The sequence below is a fragment of the Phyllostomus discolor genome, chromosome 11, assembly GCF_004126475.2.
Source record: "Phyllostomus discolor isolate MPI-MPIP mPhyDis1 chromosome 11, mPhyDis1.pri.v3, whole genome shotgun sequence".
Taxonomy (NCBI): domain Eukaryota; kingdom Metazoa; phylum Chordata; class Mammalia; order Chiroptera; family Phyllostomidae; genus Phyllostomus; species Phyllostomus discolor.
The window spans coordinates 80,976,827-81,001,047 of NC_040913.2; the positions used below are offsets into that span (position 1 = coordinate 80,976,827).

At 37.5% G+C, this 24,221-nt stretch overlaps 1 protein-coding gene across 1 annotated transcript in view; it reads right to left on the bottom strand.

Annotated features, from left to right (window-relative positions):
• Window positions 1-214: 214 nt before the first annotated feature.
• SGCZ (sarcoglycan zeta) overlaps window positions 215-24,221 on the bottom strand; it is a 675,263-nt gene continuing 651,256 nt past the window's right edge. Inside the window, exons 6-8 of the mRNA XM_028526929.2 lie at window positions 15,176-15,248; window positions 7,472-7,595; window positions 215-1,709 (exon numbers count right to left, since the gene is read on the bottom strand). Of these exons, the coding sequence (XP_028382730.2) occupies window positions 1,518-1,709; window positions 7,472-7,595; window positions 15,176-15,248 (389 nt within the window). The 3' untranslated portion in view covers window positions 215-1,517. The remainder of the gene's footprint in view (window positions 1,710-7,471; window positions 7,596-15,175; window positions 15,249-24,221) is intronic.

Genomic DNA, 24,221 nt, shown 5'->3' on the forward strand with positions numbered 1-24,221 from the left:
GTAACAGACCCCAGACTGGAGCTTCCAGGCACCTGTAACAGTGTGCGCTGGAGGGCTGGGCACGGTTGACTAACATGTGAAAATTAAGGACTTACCTTATGGTAATCAAGTCATTTTCCCATAATAGAACATGTTTAATACAATTTTACATTCTCGGCTTCTGTAAATTTCAAAAAAATTTTTTTGAGTTAAGGAGTGCTGTGATAAATATGTCTATAGTATTCTGGATTATTTATTAGAAGTTAATTTATAAAAATAAGCAGTGGAGAATGGAAAGAACTGTGATTTCTGGTAGTAGGGTAGCTTAACAGCCTGAGAAAAGGAACTAAATACTAAGAGTTGAAAGAAAGCAAATTCCTTAAAATTTGAATCTAATGGAGTGAACACATTTTCAACATTTGTTAACATTTGTATTTTTTTTTTTACTTTGAGCAGGAGTTTTGAATTTAATTTCTACTGTCCCTAAAGTTTAATCCCCAATAAGAATACACTGATATAATTCTGAAGATGATATTCCAGTGGAAAGTGAATCCATTCTCAGCATTAATGCATCACACTAGTACTTATTTATTGAGAGGATGCTTGCATTTTAGCAGTCAGAGTCAAGTATAAGGTGAATGAAGCAAACCAATATTGTACTGTTAGAACCTAGGAGTAACAAATAGCATGTGGATTCCACACCACCTGTCTTCCCCTCTTAATCCTATCTTATGTTGCAATAAATCAGATGTTTTGTTAAAAGTAAAGACGACACATGCAATAGCCAAGTGAATACTACATAAGGCCATTCAGATCCGACAAATGACAGTGTAATGGCGTTTTGTTAATTCTGTAAAGATTATATTGCTGAGTGCTTTCAAAATTTCCTGATGTACAAAATTCTAGACTTAGTAGACAAAGAGTAACAACACATGGATTTTAAAGAAACAAATAAAATTCAGAGTGGGATTCTATCTTGTTTTGCTTTGTTTTGTTAAAAATCATGTATTGAGTTTAAATTTTTAGTAAAGCAAGCATTACATAATGCTTTAAGATTTTAAAATTCGGGGGAAAAAAACGTTTACATCCAAAAAGATGAGTGGAAAATTGTGCTTTCGGACTGTAGTATTAGTTTTCTTACAGGGTTAATTAAGCATTTCATCTCGCCATTGGATACTGGGAATATCATCTACGCAATGGATATATGTGCAGTTCATATCCAGGTCCTGCAAAAATCTAAAACTGTGTGCTTCACTTCATGTAGCAAAGGCACCTATGTTGTTCTCCCTTTTGAGCGAAAGTTCTGATCCAGTTCTCCTGCTGAAGGTGAGACGCTGTTCCGACACCCACACTCTCCGTGTTGAGCAGTACAGTATAATCACAAGAGAAGTGGAGGCAAATCCCTGCTTACGCTAGAAGGAGTCGCTCTGTGGACCATTTGAAGAAGCTCTGGACTGATCACAAGGGAAACCGAGCAGAACTGTGAAGCAGACAGACAGGAACAAAGGCTATTGTGGTGTGAGGAGGAATCAGTCCCTTCAGCTCCACAAGCAGATGTTGCTACTGGACTGACAGGTGGAGCCCACCCCTGCTGGAGAAAGGTAGAGTTTGCCGTTGGGGCACACACACAACTCGTACACCGTCTGTCGGGCATTTGAAGAGCTGGGTGCAGAGGAGAAAGAGCCGGTCGGCAGATTTCCCAGCCGAATTGTGTCCGCGTTCAAAAATATCTAGGGGGAAAAGTTGCATTTTAATTCGTTTTAGCCTTCTCCATTCCTCAGAGCTTTACAACATGGCCTAATAAGAAAGACTACACAACAAATAATGCTATTGGCTTAGCTGCCATGCTTTGTTGAACAAACAAATTACACTCCTACGGTACAGCCCAAAAGCTCTACAGCTATCTTCTCCTTTGAGACATGGTGAATTCTGATGGAAAGTCCTTGATCTGAAAAAGCAATATTGTACAATCTGCTCGAGAAGCCAACCCAGTTATTCAAATACCACAGGAAATTCATGATTTTGGCAGAGTTTCTCATTGTAACTTCTTAATTATGCCTAGTTTAAAGAATATACAAGGAACTTCCAAGTCTCTACAATCATGGACCCCCAAATGAAGCTTCCGCATACCTGTAATAGTGTGCTTTGTAGGGAGGGGAGGAACTTCATGGGTATGACATTACTGGGTGGGAAATTAATGAAAAAATGACTCTAGCCTAGTTTTAAAAAGGACTCACAAAATCACATTGACAGACTGTCTAAAAGGTGTACTGAGTAGGTAATTTGCAGGATTAACAACAGATAGTTGATATAATCAGATTCGAGGTCTCCATGAAACATATTACTTGTGCTCAACACCCACTTTGCTGTTATCTTCTAACTTGCAAGATTACTTCACTTATTCCAAAGCATGACCTTAACACTGTTAGGGACAGTGATCACATGGTTTTGACATGCATGGGGAAAGATCCAAAAAAGACAAAGTGGATCTCAAACTTGAATGAGAAAACAGAAACAAAAACAAAAAATCAACTACAAACACAAAAACAAAAACCTCTCTCTAGTCTTTCGTTTATTATATTGTTATGTAGTAAATTACAGTGTAAAGACATCTTTAAATTGACAGGAGAATCAGAGAATATGCCGTTTTTTCTACATATTTGTCCTCATCCAAGTTTTATTCATTTTTTACTAGGGCTCTTGAAATAGTTGCCTAACTGGCCCACCCAGCTGCCTTTGTTATTCTCCTATAGTCTATTTTACATATCACTAGAGTAAACTTTTAAGATATGCAAATCAAATCACATCACCCCAGTGCTCAAAATTCCCCACACTTAACACGAGTCTCAATTCCTTTCCATGACCGACAAGCCCTACACGCCTGGCCTGTCTCTCTAGCACCGTTACCTATAATTTTTCTCACTCTAGCTCTTGCATTTCCTCAAATATCCCCAAAGAATGCTCACCTCAGGGTGTTTTTAGTCCCTATTCTTTAGCTTGAAACATTTCCCTGCAGATGTGTATATATATATACGATTGGGGTAGATAGTAACCAGATGGCCAGAGAATAGGCGTGGAGGGAGATTTCCACTGTTAGCCTCTTTCATATTTTTAAAATTTTGAAACACAATAACTAATTGCCTGTGCAAATGAGCCAGAAAAAGGATTCCTAGACTATGGTCAGGCATAATTTAGATTAATCTGGATACGAGCATGTTTGTTTGAGTGTCTGCTATAGGGTCACCTTCTCAAAAAAGCACTTCCCTGCTCCTCCTACTAAAATAACACTAATCCATTCATTAATTTCTCCTTGACAGTTTCACTTTCTTTATAGTAACCATCCCTTCCTAACATTTATTGTATTTGTTCCTTTACTGTGCTTCTCTTACATAAAAGTAAGATCTATGAGGGCAGAATCTGCCTTTGGTTCACGGTTACAGGACAGTTCACAGAACTGTGGCAGTACATGCTGTGTGAGATAATGCTCCCCCTTCCCCTTGGACATGTCCCTCTGCTCTGGGTACAAATGTCACCCTCCACCCAAGTCCTCTCATCAGCTTTATCTCCATAGCCTTTCCCTGACGCTCCACGAGAGAAAGACTTTATTTGGTTCTCCTGTAGCACTTTATTGTTACTAATATCTTATTTTGCTAATATCTTATATATTATTTTATAGTTATATATATATCTTATTTTCCATTGAAGGTAGAATCACACCTAAAACGTTTTACACCTCCACAGTGTTTGACCCTGTGCACACGGTGTCTACTTAAGACAAATAGTTGTTGAACAAATGAATAGATTATAAAATAAATGGATGATTACCTTGACTGACAGTATTCAAAGTTAAGAATGCATCTTTATTCTTGGGTTAAGTGAGAGGAAAGTAAAGAGAAAAAAGGCCTTCTAATTATTTTAAGGAGATTTGTTTTTTACTGACTTAAAAGTTAGAAATGCACAAAACCAGCAAAAGAAGATAATACATTTTTGGGCACAGATGCTGGGCCTCATTTCTTCCGACTCTGTTCCCATGGTGAGGGACATCAATGACTGTCACTCACTGTTACACCCTCCAGGTTTTTCTGTGCATTTCTTCACGTGGGGGGTGGGGGCAGGGACGTCTCCTCTCACTGAGTCTGAGGGTTTGAGTTTGAGAGAGAAGCTGGCCTTGCAGAGTTCACCCCCCTTTCTTCACTTCTCTGTAGGAGCTGGCATGCTTGCAGAGCAGACACTCTTATGTTCCAGAATCACTACACGGGCCAGGTCTGGGACTGTGGGGTTTAGGTCTGCATACTTAGAGGTGAGTTCCTTGAAGAAGTGTTAGTTAGGTGTTGGTGTTTTGCCTGAGAGACCTTGAGGCACAGATGAGAAACAGTGAGGTGTGGAAAGCAAAACAACATGTGGATAAGGAGGCTCGTGTGGGATTGACCAAATGACTACAAGATACTGAAGATACTGTGAATGGTTCACTATTAGTAAGCACAGAAATAAACGTCGCTGGTTAGCCCTGGTGGTTTGCGGAGGCTTGCTGACACCAACCTGAATCACTGGGTTTTATGGTTTGGGACTATTTGCCTTTCCATTGGTGTGGCCTGAGGGAATAAATGTAGAGTGTAGAGGTTTTGACACAGGTAGGGCAAGCAGGTGACAGCCTTGGAAAGCAAGCACAGATGCAGAGACCTCATCAATGGGCATTAGCCTTGAACCTTATGCTATGTGGCCCACTAGAGCTTAGCTAGAGCACTGCCCACTGGCTCTCCCATCCATTTAGGGGCCCTTTAACAATATTTAGCTCTGACAACACTTAATTCCATCAACTTCCGATATTGAAACTGTAGCCTCAACCACGCAAGGGAGGTAGATTATATTAATGGATAAATTTAAATGAACAGGGCCATTAAAAAGAGAAGATATTTTCTTGGCTTGATACAGAAAACGTGACGAGGCAGAAAGGACTGATACGTCTTGATTCTTTCCAACCCAACATTGCTCAGCTTCTCCAGGCTCCTGCAGCATGGATGGGCTTGCTCACAGCTCTGTCTGCGGAAGCAGTTACTATTATACTGTTTACTTTCCAGCTTCTAAAATTGATATTTCTATTCTATATATTGTCCTACAAGCCATATAATCCACTTGTTTTGAAAGTCTTCCTAGTATTCAAAATTACACCTCTGAGGTTTTAACTCATGGCTCATTGTCCTCTTGTCACTAAGATTTCATATATCCCATTCTTACCAGTTGAAATTAGACCTGTCACTATAAGAAAAAATCTTAATCGCTTTGCAAAATAAAAATTGTTTTCTTTTTCCTCTGTGACCTTGCATATGCACATTATTGCTTTGCATATGCTATCATAACGCTTTCAGTGTTCTTAAAATTATGATTCTGTGGTTTTCAGAGCTGAATTTGAAATTCCTTGCAACATTATGTCAAAAATAACTGAATCTTCTGCAGTGCAGAATTTTGTGCGCAATTCATTCTCACACATTTTGTTCATTATTTCGGTTACCACAATGCTATGCCTGTTCTGATTTTAACTAGTTTAAAATGCATCTAAAGGTAAATTTGACAGCTTTATATATTGTTTAGTAAATGGTCAATCTGCCTTTCTGTGGTATACCATGAAACACAGAGAAAGATTTTATATCATTTCAAATTTCTTCATTGGAAAATTACATGTTGTTTATGCTAATATAAAATGTTGTATTTTTCTATATATTTGTTTTATTAGTATAAAAAAGACCATAGCTGAAAACCTCTGGATATGATTTATTTATAGCATAATCCTCCGTTCACAATTAAATGACAACCTCTAATTGAATCTGAGGGATCTGCTGATACTTTGAATAAAAGAACATCAGCAAAGTGGTGTACAAGTAGGAGCAGAACAGAGATTAATAAGCACCAATATTTATTATGGGATAATTCACTATGAATAATTTGAATGAACTCATTAGCATGATAAAAGCAACTCATTAAAAAGGATGTGAAATATTTAGAAAGGATTTTGTCTTGCTGTGGAAGGCAAATTATTATATGTAGTCTGTAACAGTAGTGGAAAGAAACCCTAAAAGGTAATATGGATATATGTTTTAAATATTCTAAAGCAAATTTATAGATCATTTATGTTTTAATATCCAATAAGATGCTAATGTGGTCCTGAACATGATTTTGTTTATAAAAATGTTCAAAGTATGTAATTAAAATTTATCTTGAATCAACAACTGACATAATGGCAAAAAAGTAAAAAAAAAGTCTCCCTTTGATTGTATTAGTTTATGTTCTCATCTATACACCTGAAGAGGAATAAAATGCTCCAGAATCTCTCTTAAACTAGTCTTCCATTCTTTTTTCCTGAATTTAAACTTTGTAAGCTCCTAATAAAAAATAAATAAGCACATAAGGGAAGAAAATACTGAAGGAACTAATTGGCACAAACAGCAAAACATCACGTTAGAACTTCAAGGACTTTGAGAATTAAAATAAAAGTATACAGGATAGAATATGCATTATGTATAAGGCTTTGAAATAGTTAGGGTACAATTAAAAACAAATGAGCAAAAAAAAAAAAGAAAAAAGAACAACTGCCAAGATGACCAGGCAGATTTGAAAAAGCAACAGAGGAGAATCCTAGAAATGAACAACACAATTACCCAAACTAAAAGCTCAATGCAGGTGTTAAATATGAAATTAGATGCTGAAGAGGACTCTGGGCACGTAGATGGGGATAAGTAAGCAGAGTGAGGCACAGGGAGACAAAGAAATAGACAGTAAGGAGAAGTGAAGGGACCTGGAGGGCCAATGAATGGCATAGCGTTTATAGAGAGTTCTAGATAAAGGTCACAGACAAAGTGGGGGGAGGAAATATGTGAAGACATCTACTAAGTAATGTTCAGAATGGACAAAAATGTGACTCTACAGACACAACAATCACAATGTATACAGCAAGAAAAAGAAATAAGTGTGTATCTATTGCATTAGCATGCAAGAGAGGATGACCAGAGACAAAAGATTCTTGATTTTCAAAGGAATGACAACAGACTTAAAGGAGATTCTTGCAGGGAAATAAAGTGAATGGAAGAAAACTCTTATCCAGGAAGTAACAATAGGGCTAAAGAGTAACAGAACCTTTTGTTTCTTTTAAAAATATAGGCACTGTTTTTGTGGAAACAAACATCCAAGTTAATTTCTGGAAGAATGTTTTGAAGAATGATATAGGATTTTGAAAAAACAAAGATTAATTTATTCTTGATGTTATCTTGCTAGTTATTAAACTGTTCCGCCCCTCAGTGAATATATTTCAGTAGAAAATAAACAGAGCTTTGACTTAAGTAAATAACATTAGGCTTACTAATTTTCACATTCAGGAAGAAATAGTAATACGTTCATTCACATTTAAGCTCTCTTAGGAAACAGTTCTCCATGTCTCACCTGGAACCACGTGCATGTACTTTGACAGGAAGGATTCTTACCGTCCGCCCCGGGAACTCACCTCCCCCTCTGTGGACTGCAGGTGCAGCTCCTTCCTGCAGGTGGCCTTGAAGTCTCCTGCAGCAGCTCGCACCTGGACCCCTCGAGGCGCTTCCATGATCAAGGACCTGGTTGGTGACTCCAGCCTAAAAGAAAAACAAAACAATCCATAACAGTAAAAATAAAAATAAACTAAGATCAACAAAAAGGTAAAATCAGTCAGCTAAAAACAAAGAAGCAGGTGGGAATAAATAAAAATCCTTGCCATTTAAAAAAAAAAGAGGGGGGGCCCAAAATGATGTTTAAAATGATTTTTGATTATTTATTTTTTGGCTCTTTATATAAAACTATTTGTTGGCAACAATTATTAACTCTTATTTATATAATGACTCACCAAGTTTTTTATGTTGTTTCCCTTCACAATGCACATGAAAAGTAGGCCATCATAAGTTTACTTGTTTAAAGCTTTTATACATTTTCAAAGTAATGATGGAGTTTTAAGAAAATAAATTTCCAGATGGAGAATGTACGTAAGCATCAATAAAGAGCCCCTGTCTCATGAAGACGAGAGAGCTTCAGTGAAAATCATGAAATCTGTGAACTGTCGAGCAGGCACAGTAAAAATTCTGTCAGCTTGAAAATCTTCAAAGTACTCTTCAAGCCTCTAGAAATTAATTAAACTAAAGAAAGAAGATGTTTCCTCCATCAACTGACTTCTACTGTGTGAGGAAAATGTCCATACAATAAATGACATTAGTCGGAGGAAGAAAAATTAAATGAAGGCTGATACACCAGTACAAGCATGATGAAAGGTTAACCACATACAGTTTGAGAAAAGAAGAGTTTAAGATAGTTGTATCTGCAAAAAAAGGTAGCTGGGAGACAGTTCCAAATGATCTTCAAATATAAAAGCAGAGAGTGGAACCACAGAATGCAGAACGAAAACAACAGAATACAGCAGTAAAAAGCACTAGCATGAGAAGAGGTTTTATCCCTGAACTGGTCTTTTTGGGTAAGCGCTCTGCTCTGGGGCTGCAGCGGCTGGGGCTCCCCTCTGCCACAGGAATTCAGGACAGGAGTCCCCTCAGGGTCACACCCAAAGCTGTTTAGCAGAGAGAACCACATTAAACTGTTTGATCAGCTCTCCCAGTAATGATGTGGAAGGTGATATGGAAGGACTTGATCCAGCATTTAGGAAAATGACGATTTGGGCACATTCAAATCACTTTTCTCCCCCCACTCATAAAACCAGCTTTGAAACTTTCATCTCTATGTGCCCCTTGGACATCTTCATAAAATCCCTGGTGGGAGCGAGGGCATGTAAGTTTTTGAATATAAATATTTTAAAGAAAACTCTGTATTTTTGTTGTTTTTAAAACAAAACCCACACATTTTTGCAGACTATTTGAAAGCTGAAAAAGAAAAAAACACATAATTTTTTCATTCATAATTCTTATACTTTGACACAGTATCACATTTCAAAATCTGAATATTAAAATGTACATTTGTAATTAATTGCCCCAGCTACACCTCCAAATCCACACCACCTTGAATAGTGTATTTGTGACCACTACTATTTCCATTTGTTCATTATCCATAAAACAAAATGTGATTCTTTAAGTTTGGATATGATTGAGCCATAAAAATTGATGTCAGTTAAAACTTAATTAAAATGGATTAAAGTCCTACAACAAATTGTGAATCTGACATTCATGGAAATGCAACTCAGTGATATTGTAAGTGGGAGGAAAAGCACAGTTACTTTATCAAATGATTGATATGAGTTATTTTGTTTCTGAGAATAAGGGGTTGCAGTGATTACCCATGTATTTAATAGTAAAATATCCATATTAAATGTGCACATTTTTTGTACCATTATTTCTACCATGTTTTACATTTGGGATTGGAGAATTAAAATATATAAAGGATTTCAGAGCCCTTGAGTTTTTACCATTTTCATCTTTATTAACTATTTAATTAGAAAGTTTTATCACATTCAGGTGTCTGTCGTCACTGTGGCCACACAGTAGAGCACGTGGCCAATTGACTTAGAGGATTCTTCCCCGAAGAGGTGGTAAAGGCAGAGAGCTGGTTTGACCTGGGTTCAGGGAAATTAGCAGCAAGAAGCCTCAGTTTTATCATTTCTAAATCGACAATTTTAATGTTTTCTTATAGGATTTGTAAGAAATTTTTTTAAAGAATTAGGGAAATAAGTATGTGGTGGAATGGTATTTTGAAATATTAATGGCGTTTTCTGTCCTGTCCCATTCCTCTGCCTACTTCCCTACTTCCCATTCACTACACTCTATCCTTTGCCACTAGTTTCCTTTTACCAGCAGAGCTGATAAAGAAAGGTCTTTTGAGCTTCTTAATTCTACAGACATTGTGAGTTTGAAAAAAACGCTAGCCATTTAGTGTTGAACATGATTCAGCATATAAACAGAAATGTCAGAAGAAAAGTGTAAAGAATATTATTAATGGCATGGAGGGATGCTTTCTAAAAAAGATGTTACTTATTTATTTTTAGAGACAGGAGAAGGGAGGGAGAGATGGAGGGAGAGAAACATTGACATGTGAGAGAGAAACATCATCGGTTGCCTTTTTTAGATGCCCTGAACTGGGAATTGAACTGCACCCAGGCATGTGCCCTGACTGGGAATAGAACTGGCAACCTTTCGCTTTGTGGGACGATGCCCAACCAACTGAGCCACACTGACCAGGACAAAGGATACACTAAAGATATAATTTATGTTGCTAAATTATCATATTAATATAAATATTATATTATTTAGTGTCTGTATTTTACAATTATTTCAGGGAGAAGGAAATATGAAAAATACATCTGATATTCTTTACCTCAAAATTTAAAAATTTGAGATATTCTTGGATAAAAATAAACTCATACATACATCATGTCATGAAACTTCCCATATTTCAAAAAGTAATAAAAATATGTATGAAACTCCAGTAAGAATCTCAGTAGAATCTCTTGAAAGTTAAAACACTATGTCAAAATATTTGGGGATACACCCTGGCTGGCGTAGCTCAGTGGATTGAGCGTGGGCTGTGAACCAAAGTGTCGCAGGTTCGATTCCCAGTCAGGGTACATGCCTGGGTTGCAGGCCATGACCCCCAGCAACCGCACATTGATGTTTCTCTCTCTCTCTCTCTTTCTCCCTCCCTTTCCTCTCTAAAAATAAATAAATAAAATCTTAAAAAAAAAGATAACAAGAGAAGAATGTCCATTTAAAAAATATTTGGGATCTTGCCCTGGCTGGCGTAGCTCAGTGGATTGAGCGTGGGCTGGGAACCAAAGTGTCCCAGGTTCCATTCCCAGCCAGGGTACATTCCTGGGTTGCAGGCCATAACCCCCAGCAACTGCACATTGATGTTTCTCTCTATCTCTCTGCCTCTATCTCTATCTCCCTCCCTTCCCTCTCTAAAAATAAATAAATAAAATCTTTAAAAAAAATATTTGGGGATAGAATATATGTATGGCAATTAACAGATTTAAAAATAAAGGTAAAGTGGGAGATTTTTCTTTTAAAAATAGAACTTAAAGTAATTTTAATTAAAATGATACTAAAATTAGAAATTAAAATTGGGTTGATGGAACAAAATAGACTCTAAAACAAAGCATTTGAAGTAATCTGACAGATGCAGATATCATTTGGATTGGGAACTATCAGGTTACTTAGTAAATGTTAATAAATGATGCTTAATAAATTGCCTAGCCATACTGAAGAAAATAGCATTAGATTCTTAATGAACTCTGCAGGAGTAACTTCATTTCATCTATTCAAAATATACAAATTAATAAAGAAATCACAGACTCTAACATTCAACAGAACATTTGAAGAAAATTCAGAACATAATTTCCCATTTTATTTATTCAAAGTATAAAATTCTAAAATATAGAAGTGCCCATTTTGAAAGCATTAAATTCATAGCAATGAATTTCAGACTACTTTTCATAACAAGTACCCAGAGTGGGGTTAATGTTGAACTCATATCACCCTGCCTGTTTTTTTCCAAGTGAGCCTGCTTTTATGGTGTTTACATAGCAAAGAGGCAATAAGATTTTGTTTTGATGGTGCTGTGCCATTCTCAGATTTGAAACTGAGAGGCATAGGTCTTAGCAGAATTCTCAACATTCTAAGAAAAGAATTCAGTCTTCTTTTAAAGTAAGTCCCGAGATGCAGTTACTGAATAGAAACTTAAGTAAAACCTACGCATCATACAATGTGTTCTTGGTAAATTCTCTACACAGTGCCAGAGAAAGAGCAGGCACTCATGAATTATCTGAGGTTTCAATGATGGCGTGAATGAAGAATTGGACAGAAAAGTGAGTTAAGACAAAAAAAGATTCAATGCAAACTGATTTGAACATATAAAAAAATACACTGTCATCACCTGAGGATACAATGAGCTTTTTACAGATGCAAATGGCATTGGTTTTGTTTCCTCATTTTTGTTTTCTGCCCACTAGCACAGGTCATCATGCCCTGTTCCTTCACATTAGAGCAAACAAATCTCTAGATCAGTTGTTTTTCTGTGTTTCCAAGCATGCAAGATAAAGCCAGCTTTTCAGAATGCTCATTTAATACTAACTCTAGATAAATATATAAAAGCATACAGAGAATGAAAGAATAAAAGGTAAGGAAGAAGAAAGGAGGAGGGAAAAAAGGGAAAAGAGGGGGAGGGGAAGAGAATGGAGGAGAGGAGAAAAATTCTATTTTATTATTATTTTTTTTCATAGGTAGAAAAATACCAGCAAAGTATTTTACCCTTTGACCAACAAAATGTCTCAGGGAAAAATTCTTAACTACTTAATAAATGGTAGCTTTTCCTTGAATGCAGAAATGATGTGAAATTAACATGATGTTTCCAGAGAGTAATTTGGAGCTTGCAAACCTCACCATTTCAGTTTTAAATTATATTTATACAGGAATGGAATGATGAGACGATGCCAATTACACCATGAAATATTAACTCATTTACTAATTCCAAGTCAGCATTTTTGCCTTATTCTTGGAACAGTTCATGGCACTTGGATTCACACAGCCTTTGGGCAATGGGCATTAAATAATGGATTTCATCACTTAGCATGGAGTGCAGAGACTCTATTGAACTGTAATAACTTACTTAAAAATTAACTTAAGAAATAAAAAAGGAAGAACATTCATATATGAGATATTTCAAGCAAATATGCCACTATCTCCTTCTTGACCATTCAGCTTTCATTTTTTAGCTTTTTAAAATGCAGAGGTTCCTCTGGAAAAACAATGTCATCTTATATTTAAAATTTTTTTTTAAATCTACATGTTTAGGTTTAAATGAACATGGAAACTAGTATAGAACTTTGTGCATAATAAGTACTCATCAAACATCTGTTGAATAAATAAATTGAAGAAATCTACTACATTTCCACACCAAACTATTACCTATATTCTACAGTGAACTTTTGGAATGTTCCTTTCTCAAGCCTTTTATTTTTGACAAAAACAAAATTGAAGGCAGTGTGGTTACTTATTCTTCAAATTACTGTTTTATTTACTTGGCCAACCATTTCACCTTGTTGATTAGAATCAGGTATCAGCTAAGAGTACTACTTACTGCCCTGAAAGGAAAATTGTCAGCAAAACTTGTAAAAATCTCAGACGCTCTGATTTCAATCTTCAGTACACAAATGAATAATTGAATAAACCCATCATGACTGTGCTGTGCTTCTGTTTCAGTTTTGGAATTCAGATCCGTAACACACACCTGGGGGTCGTAAACCTGCTTTCAGCAGCAGCAGAGAAGCCTAGCTTCGCTCAGTGTTTAAATAATTGATGAATAATTAGAAAATTAAAAACTAGAAATACTACATACTATCTATAATTTAACCCACATTCACACTTACAAATTTTGATTCATGACAGGAAGGTAATTAAAATAGCAGTTGGTTCTTATTCTACTTTTGCAAATAAACTTTTCCTATGGAAAAACAAAAGATGAGTGCATAATTACTAAAATGCTAGGAGTAAAAATGTTTCCTTTACATGTGTAAAGGACACGTGGACAAAACCAAAGGGGGTAGAATCAAGGGTGGGAAGTAGGGATGGCTGGGGTGGGGAGAGTGACGGGGGGAAAATGGAGAAACTGTACTTGAACAGCAATAAAAAATGTGCAAAAAATAAAATAAAATGCAATGGATGGAAAAACGTTTTCTTTTGATCTTAGTAATTTAACTTTTTATTGTGTGAATCACTAGCCGCTGATATCTGTATTAAAACACAGGTCAAAAACTATTAGAATCAGTGTTGGTCACACATGTCTTAACAATATGAAAACAAGTGGGGCCATGTTTCTTACATGCATTTAGCAGTGTCCTCATGATGCAGTTTTTCTACATTTCAGTAATCCAAGTTAACAAATACTGATCCGACACTCCTGCACGTGAGGTGCAGTGCTGGCTGCTACAGCTCTAACGAGGAGCAAGGAAGAAATAGATCCCATTCTAAGCGAGCATACAGCTTTCTTAGGTGGAGAGGGGTGAAAGTAATAATTACACAAAAAATGGGATGAAATCAATAATTACACAAAATGTTAAATTCCTGAGAGAGTCATAAAACAAGACTATGACACACTATGAGATACTATTTACACATAATTTTCAACCTTTTTAAATCTTTGGGGTTTTGCCTAGAGTAAATAATTATGTTTATCTTATAAAACAATACCTTGATCACAAGAAGAAAGGGGCCTTCTGTTTATTGTTAACTAGCTTGTGTGAATCTGGTTATTCTACTAGTTAGAAACAGATTTTTAAAGGAAATTTTATCATAAAACTAGAAAGGACTGCAAATTTCACACTTTTAAAAGTGTGACTTTCTTTGGTGTTAAAATTTTTTGTCTTTATTTTTCTATTTTCCTTCAAGTAGTTTTTCCCACTACCCAAATGGGAAGGCCTAACTTGCTATTTATGAAATAAAATGTTTTTTTTGGCTTACTATTTTCATTGTGGTTTCCAGTACAAAGACCCTCTCAGGTTGATATTTTGATTCTGCTTTAAATATGATTTTAATATTTGATTTATTTATTAAATATCAATACTATTGTCTTTTGAATGTATCAAATGCATTTTAGAATGTAATTTACCTATCCAAAACTAATTACATAAAACATATTTTTCTCACATGTAACATTATATTAGCTTGAGGTGAATAATATGATACATACACACACACACAGAGTAAAATGATCACCACGATAAATTATATAAAATATCTTTTATTCCCAAAGCTTAACTTATTTATTTTTAGAAAAAGAACACACATTTTCTGGTCCACCTAATACTTGACTATCTACCATGTAGCAGAAAATGTCAATTCCTTTTTTTTTTTAAGATTTTATTTATTTATTTATTTTTAGAGAGGGAAGGGAGGGAGAAAGAGAGAGAGAGAGAGAGAGAGAGAGAGAGAGAGAGAGAGAGAGAGAGAGAAACATCAATGTGTGGTTGCTGGGGGTTCTGGCCTGCAACCCAGGCATGTACCCTGGCTGGGAATCGAACCTGGGACACTTTGGTTCCCAGCCTGTGCTCAATCCACTGAGCTACGCCAGCCAGAGAAAATGTCAATTCTTTATACAGGCCTGTAGCATTTTCTGTTTTAGTTCTTTACTTCAAGGATGATCAACAGTTGTGAGAACACTGACACAGGCAGGTGTAAGAGCCAGGACTTACCTGAGGTCTTGGGAAGGTTCTGCTCTGATGTGAGGTGTCTCCACAGAGTGCCCGAACACTGCTCCTTCAGTGCCTGCAGGCGACATGGACCCCGTGTCAATATAAACAAGTGGACAGATACATTGATATTCATTTCTATTTTTATGGGGCAATATGCTTCCAAAAATGGGACAACTGAAAACAGGAATACAGAAAATAAGGGAAAAACTGAAAAAAGAATTCAAAGTAGCGCAGGGCCAAGGAGGTCAAATCTCAATGTCACTCCGGGACTAGTTTTAAGGTGATGTTATTTATAAAAGTTCAGACCGAGTCAGAATGTTTAACTTTTTACCGAAGAACAAGACCCATCTCCTTCCTCTTTTTTATTTACTCAGTAAGTGAGTCTGAGGGACAGATAGGTCACAACACACAGTTCTGTGTCTCCACAGGCGGCAGAGCATGAATGAAAATGGGGAGAGCGAGCTGCAGCGTAGCATCGGTCTTACTGGGCATTCGGTACTTCTCCCACAGAGAGCTCCCACCTTTGATGGGAGAGGTTACTGAGCCACAGAAACCTGGGCATCTTCCTTTGACCTCACTGGAAGGAAGGCTCTCTCTGAGCCCATGACCTGCTTGGCTTCATTTCACTAGAGTGGACTTCACATGGAGCTCACAGTCATCCAAGAGGCTGGCCCTCCAACACCTTCCTCAGGCAAGTGAAGCTTCCATTTGATTTTCCAGGTTCCCAGAGCTTTTGCATAATTTAACTGAGCAAAAATAAAATGACCTTCCTTTTCAAAAATTAAATGCAAAAACAATTTTTAAAGAAGATGATGAAAACAAAACTTCTTATTTTTTGTAATTTCACATAAATGTTTCAGATCATTTCTTTCAGAATAAACTTTATTTTCTTGTGGTTTAATCTTCCTCAAATATCTTGGTGTAAGAATTTACACCTGCTCCCTCAGTGGTCTCAATGCCAGCAACTGAAAAGTACAAATTTTAAACATACCAGATAGAGCTGCTTCTGCTTATTGTAAAGAACAATTTGAATACATTGATCAATAAGCAAAAAAGAAACTGCAAAAACTATTTATTTAAGTAGTTTTTTCTTTTGATATTTTTAAGAGATTTATTTCTGTGTGAAAAATTCTTAGAAATAGGTCTTTGATAGTAAAGTGACAGTTTTATATAAAATTTTAATTTTATGATTGTGATGGGGGTGGCATTTGAAATGACCTTCCAAGATATAAATTTTCATATCTCAAGGAGAAACTCTTTGGCATTTAAATAATAAGATATAACTTCCAAAAAGGATGGTATCCATGTGTAAAGTTCAAATATTAATTTCCACCGCTCTATGATTTTGAAAACTTCTAAGACAAGATAGCAGAAATATAATTAAAGAACAGTAGCAATATTGATTTTCAAACATAGAATGACACATATAGTAATTCACACAGACTATATCAGTGAAAGTAAAAGTAAAATGCTATCAAAACTCTCATTTACCAAGGAGGATTAAAAATTGATAGACGTCTCAAATCTAAGTATCAACACAGAAAATTATTGATGATTTTTAAAAATTTATTCTTGAGGAAATAAATGTATAATCACACCACTTGCAGGGCTAAATTGAAAAGTGAATAAAATAACAAATATTCAACTAAGTGTAGGCCTCCAGATAATGAGAAAATTACTCTCATCTTTTCCATTTTTGTCTCAGAGTGAACCAAAGGGCAAAAGTAATAAGCAAAAATGATCATCTTGGAAAGAATCAATGATGGGGGATGAAAGCCATCTGAGCCAGGCACATAAAATATCAAAATTAAAAAAAACATATATCCTATGAATTGGGAAATGTCATCATTAACAGGGCACAGACTTAGCAATTAAAAATATACGATGCTCAATTAATTTTTAATCTTAGGTAACCATTAAATCATTTTAGGATAAATATCCAACATTTGAAGGGAACATTTTTGTATTAAAAATTATTTGTTTTATATCTGAAATTCAAAATTAAGTTAATCATTAGTCAACATTTATTTGGTACAAAGAGTACAAATCTGACATTCTCACTTTAGGAAAAGAAAAAAACGTGTGATGAGTCTCACATTGTAAGTTATAGAAACCATGGAAACCACACAGGATGAGAATAAAAGGACAAAAAGGAACATGATATAGACATTTATTAATATGCACATTTAAGCTTATTGACTAAATGAACATTTGTTGATATTAGCATTGTAAGGGGTTGTTCCAAAGGAAACAAAGAGAAATTATGATCGATTATATAGCTGTTAAAGGATATTTCGGATACCTTAAAGTGACAGTGATGTTATAAGACTGAAGGAAAACATAGACTGTTAACTAGGGTAATGGCTGGGGGGAAATGAGGCAAGCAAACTTCAGGGTCAAAAAGTACTGTATCTCAATCATGTGATAATTTCTGGCTTCAAAACGAAAGAATAAGGATGATATAGTTTGCTTTGCTGGAGAGGGGAAAGTGTACACTGAATGTGCTTCTACTCTATACTTAAAGACAGTTTAAGACATAAGTTAGGATGTTATTCTTTACAAATGCTTAACATAAATGTTACCCCACAAAAAACACTGAAAAAACCATTCAAATTAAGTATCTGAGAGGGAACCCCCCAAAATCAGAATTATCTTCTGGAGGGCGGACCCATGGCGGGACAGGCTTCCCCCGCTAGATTAGTGTTCTAGGAGCCCATCTGTATCATCAGTGTACCAGCTGGCGTTGTGAGAAGCTGTGTTCAGCTCCAGTGGAATTCTCTCAAAGACTCTTTCATTGAGTTGGTGCATTTCATGATGGGTGATTTACAAGTGCACCTGCCCACCCTGTGCTGAGTGTTCAGCAGTTTTTGACTAAAAATGGCCCCACCCTCCCTATTCACCCAATCTTGCCCCAAGAGACTTCTTTTGCTTTCCTGGGTGAAAAAAGTCCTCAAAGGGATACATGTTGCCCAGGTGGAACAAAAAACAGCAGAAGCGCTAAAAGGCATCAAAATTGACGAGTTCAAAAACTGTTTTGAGCCATGGAAAAAAATGTTTCAGTAGGTGTATTGCATCAAATGGAGAGTACTTTGAAGGTGACTGACTTCTGAACATGTGAGAATACACAATTTTTTAATAAATAAATTCCAGTTTTGGGGGTTCCCCCCTCATACATATTCTTCCTAACTTGGCGATGTGTACTGTAAATGCTATACTCTAAGCTACTCATTATATGAACCTGTTGGCATCCATGTATCCTTAGGAAAGGCATTTGCCTAAGAACAAGCAGCATAAGAAATGGAAATTAAAAAAATACTTAGTATTTCCAAGTTCTTTTTGAACTTATAGTAACTGAAAAAGAAAAATATCCTGTGAAATGTAGCATCTCTCTAGCCACCAGCTTAAGGAACTCTCCTGCAGTTAATTTCAAATAAAATTTTGTGATATTATTGGCTTTGTGTGGAAGAACTTAAGATACATAATACACACAGAAGCCAAGAAAAGCTCTTTCTTGTATTTGTTGAGCTTTCTTTCAAAGTTCTTTGCTTTGAAATACTAGTTTTACATAAATTATTTCATTTTTTCTCACAGACCCTTTTTTTTTGTGGTTGCAAGATGGTTTATTCGTGTGGATGGCTGCCCCTGTGTTTCCAATTCCCCACTTCCCTCTGTCCCACTGTGGAAAGAGTCCAATGTGTCCTCAGCAAGGCCAACACAAAAAAGCCAGTGTCCAGAGTTTCTGCTTAACATTGATGCTTAATCCTAAGAGCTCACACAGGCTGCCTCATTGCCCTGGTAGCTGCTGGGCCCGCATAGTCACATGCTCCCAGGCGAGAGAGTGCTTGAACAAATGGCATGTATGGGTCACTAGTGAGAGAGAGAGCAAGCGAGAGTGGGCACAAGCGTTTTTGTTCCCCTGGGATTATATCAAATATATTAGCTTGGGTTTGGGACATATCAGGTGTTTTTTAAAAGACCAATGAACTTTTTAAGATTTCATGGGCTTTTTGATGGGTCCACCCTCTAGTTAGACTAACAGGGCTTATGGTCAAGCACCTCCACCCGAGGCATCCAACAATCCGGAAACAGAAGGAAAAGGAAGAATGCTAATTCTCTTGGTGGAACAACGCTATGATCCCCTGGGGTGTGAAGCTGTAGCTTCCTGGTGAAGCAAACAGACTTATACTCCCTGGTTTATTGAACTCAACGCACAGTTTCCTTTGTTCCCTTCTTATCAATAATTAGCTAGCTACCTGTGATGACATTCCCACCCCCCCAACAACCTTGAACCTTGTAATCTTACAAGGGTAAATGGATAAAGGTCTCATTTTCTATAGCTGCTTCTTGCTGTCAAAGGAGCACAGTCATACCTATCTCAGGCCCAGAGGGTCCTCCTATCTGCCGAAGGAATACAAGAGCAAAAACGAAAGTCTTCATGCAGGAAGAGGGATTTTGCGAAGTCCAGCTCACTCTGGCACTGTCTCGGGAGAAGGCGGCATACACGAAGTCTAGAGGATGAAAATGTTGGACAAGCTGGCATCCTTGTTGTGTTCACAAGCCACAGGTCCTCTCACTCCTGCTGGTTGGCCAAATGTTGTCGGTGGAAATCAGTCTCTTCCACAGGATTGCAAGGAAAGTATTCCAAGACTTTTGCATGGGAGATGGTGGTGTATTAAGATGGTGTATTCGTGTGGACAGCAGCCTCTGTCTTTCCATTTCCCATCTCCCTCTATTCCACCATGGAAAAAGTCCACCTGTGTCCTCAGCAAGGCCAAAACGAAATACAGTGTCCAGAGTTTCTGCTTAATGTTAGTGCTTACTCTTTGGAGCCCATGCAGTCTGCCCCAGGCCCTGGTAGCTGCTAGACCAGCATGGTTGTGTGCTTCTCAGTGAGAGAGCCCACAAACAGTGGGGTGAGTGCAAGTCATGAGAGACGGGGGGCAGAGGGAAAGGGGAAGGGAGGGGGAGAGAGGGGGAAAGAGAGAGAGAGAGCGAGCTCTCACAGACCTCTTAAATATAAGTAGATAATATACTGTTTACACCTAAAAAGTGAGAAAGCTCTAATCAGAGAAATTAAATACCTCATTGATGAAGCTAGAACCTTGGCCTCCAGATTTTCATATGTGTACACTGAGCACTTTGAAACAAGCAGACTTTGGAATTAACCCCAGCTTTCTCATCCCCACCTTAGTCAATTTCTTTAACTATAAATAGGAATAATAAAGCCAACCTTATAGTTTAAGTTAGATTTTTCTTAAATAAAATATAAATGTATCCTGGTCCATTGTGAAAATTCAGTATTTCTCAATCCCCCCTTCTCTATCACCTTTCTTTATGAAAATCAGCCACAGAAGGTGTACGCATTGCGTGTGTAGAGTTAATGGCCTGACATGGGTTCACTCATTAATACATGAAAGCTCTATTCCCAAAAGGTCATAGCCTCATGCTGAATTTTGAAACCTGAAATTTAGACACTGTAAAGAGATTCTTAAATGTCAAGGAGTACATGCATTTTGTTAAACAAGACTCTATTCAGTAAATCAAGGAATTTCCCAATACAGCAGCTCAGGCATCCGATCAGATCAGTCAATTCTCAAATAAGCTCTGTGAAAAGGGACTTTTCCTAAATAAAATACTGGGCCCAGTATGATCTTGCTTTTCACTGAACTTTATCATAAGGTTTAAAAAATATTGAGAAAATATGAAAACAAGAATAGCTTTGACTTTTCAGCGTTTTGCACTGCTTATGTTCTCTGTGCAGGATGTCGTAGAAACGCGTCATTCGAGTAACTGGCGTCAGTGAAACAGTTCTTGACTCTACCAGGGTCTTACTTCCCTTTGCAAAATCAAAGAAAGAGTTAAGGAATAGAACAAGACACCATTCTTTGAACTATTTCTTTTCTCAATGTGAAATCTTATCGACTGAATTGGTAAGACTGCAATATAGCAATTAGCTATGAGAAGCAAAGGGGGAGAAATTTGAGTAATTATTAGCCACACCACCTCTCCCATCCAATCCATGGGATTGTTACAAAATTTAAATAATCCAGATTCAATTAACCTTAGAAAACATTTTCAATTCCTCTACTGAGTCCAAGGAACATTCATCTAGATTTCAGGAGCAAAAAATATTTCTATTTATTCACTATCTTCAAGTTTGAAACTGTGCTATTAAATACATAAAAATTCTCTGGTTAATTAAACTGAAAGTCACTTTAAAAATTATAAATCTTTTTTTATTCTTTTTGAGACCAAGAATGCTTTTTACTCTGTAGTTGCATTTCCTAGCATGTTACCTAGCATAATATGGACATTCACTAATGTGTGCACCTGATGTTGTTGAATGAATGACTGATTTCAGTGCACGGGAGTGAGGTGAGTGGCAGAGCATTGCCTAGGAAGGGCACGGTCCTCGGCCTTCACGAGGGCCTCGGTGTAGCTGTCACAAAGGGCTTCAAAGGGGGAGGCTTAGGCCTGGCACAGAATGCTCGTTGTTGTGGAGAGCCAGGAAGAAAAAGAAAAAAGAGAGACAAGCCAGATGGAAGGGGAATAAAGAAACCAAGAAAGGCTGGGATACCTGTCACCGTGGGAAAGGAAGCCAGAGAGGAGTAGAAACTGAAGAGAGCGGCACCAATAAAATTGGCTTTGGTCCAACCATGATAGCATAAAGTATATAAAACAAAGTGGAGTCGCTCCTGTCAACCAGAGTGGCTGTCAGTCAGCCATGACACTTGGGTTCAAGAGGGACACTGCCTAAGTCACGTTACACATATCTGGCAAGGAGACCCACCCAAGATATCTGCACACTTGATCAAAACAGCCACCTCTGCAGAGCGGGACCACCCATAGATCGGCTCCTGGGGAAATTCCCTCCTTGGCATCAGGGGAGCCACATTTATCAAAAGACCCAGAAGGGTGGAGCCCACCATTTTCCAGGTGTAACTGAGGCAGGCTCCAGACCACTGCTGAGGCAGCCGAGCTCCACACACCAGAGCACTGCGCCACGCCACGCTGATCTCCCTTGGCATCGGCTGCTAGAGGCTCTGCCCAGCCGAACTGAGGGCTTCATTGGCCCTGCTGCCCACCTGGCTCTGGGGATCCTTCCTTGCAAGACACTGATGGCTCCCTCCTACCATGCTGTCTCCCGGACCTGCTGACTCAGTCCCTGGGACTTGGGTTCATTATCCCTCATCGATTGCTGTGTGTATATGTTACATTTCTCATGGATTATTAGAGTGTGAGTAGTGTATTAATGTACGTTGGTATTCCACTTTGAGTGAACCTGCATTCAATAAAAGCTGAAGGCATCGCATAGTTACTGTGTGTGACTCTTTATTCCTGGGTGCCGGGCAGGCAGCTAGCTGAGCAGTTGCCCAGCTGACTTACAGGAAAGACTCTATCATGGACATACGCTCGTTTATGATATCTAAATTCTATTTTTAAGTTACGTGCTTTGAGGTTTTCCGAATGAGATCTCCTGCTGCCTTTAGTTTTTCAAAAAAATCTACCATGATCATTTATATTTTTGAGGATTTGTGTTCATTTGAAGGGGGACGAAGTAAAAAATGAACCTTACATCCAGCTCAGTTCAGAACAGAAGAGATAACAGGGGAGGAATTCAAGCCCAGGAGGCAAAGGGGGTTAAGAGAACATGAGCCTTTATCTGCAGCCCCCCAGCATGACCCCCCTGCACCTTCATGCCGTGACAATTTATGGGAGTCTTAGGTAGCATTTGGAATTTTTGCACTACAATACAGATGTGGTCCAAGGGCAAATTCATCTAGATCTCAGAGCCAGAAAGACTCCTATTTATTCATTATTTTCATATTTTAGCCTTTGCTGCTGAGTATTTCAAATTCTGTGGAAGTCCTCACACCCTGCTTTCTTTTTCCTTCATTTGCAATCGCTTTCCTCGCAGATTTAAATTGGTAAAGTCAAAGACTGGACAGGGAATGTTTTCACTCTATTCCCAGACCTCCTCTTTTCATTCAATCTTTGATCTTTGACAAGTATTTAAAGTCCTCTGGATGTTATTTGTAAAATTAAGCTCTGAATAATCTGATCTCTAAGGTACCTTCACTTTTAACTGTCACAGTTACATTATTTTTTCAGCCCTCTCAAAACATGTATACTCCAGCTCTTCTCAATTCTCCTACACGCATGTAGAAATGAGATTGCCCCCACATATGTATAGAAAAATTATCTGGGGGAAGAAATGGAGCAACCATATTGGCAAAAGTACATTATTAACTGTCCATTAAAGTTAGTTTCTTTTACTCCATTCAAGTGAGCTCTTGTGAACCCCGAAAGAAAAGTCTCCTCTTGTGTTATTTTAATAATTTGAAAGGTGTTCCTGCTTCCAGCAAATTCCACAAAATACAAACTATACATCACTAGATTGATCTTGCCAAACCTACTGATGTCTCTTTTCTGGACAAAGAGCTGTGATTATTCTTGGATCCTGCTTTTGACCAACATTCCAGGTTTCTGGAATGGGACCCCATCCATCTCCTCAGCCTGCTCTTCCTTCCCTCATCCACGAAATCTCTTTACCAGTTTCCCTACCTGTTAAAGTAAATGTAACCTGTTCATTCCCTGAACATATTTAGGGTTTACGACATGTATCACTCATTTGGAACCTATAATATCTATTCTGAAATTTTACATTTAAAATTATGTGTTACTCCCCTTCTAGGCTTAAAAAAAGAAAAAAGTCAAAGACACAGCCCTTGTATCCTACGGTATTCCTATGCACAAAATGATGTCTTAAATAGCTGAGATAACTGATAAATACTGATAAGGATCAATATATTAAGGACCTTCTCTTTGAAAGCTTTTTTCTCCTGTTTCTGCTCCTTGTTTGATTAACGATACATTCAAGTCCTAAACAGTCGAGTCAGAAAATGAGATGCTTTCTTGTTCAAATTCCTTATTATGTAGTTTACTTCTTCCCACAACTTCAATATCACTTTTTCCCCTCTAATTATTTCTCTACACCACTGCCAAACGATGTTCCAGACACAAAGCTGTATAATTCTCACTTAAA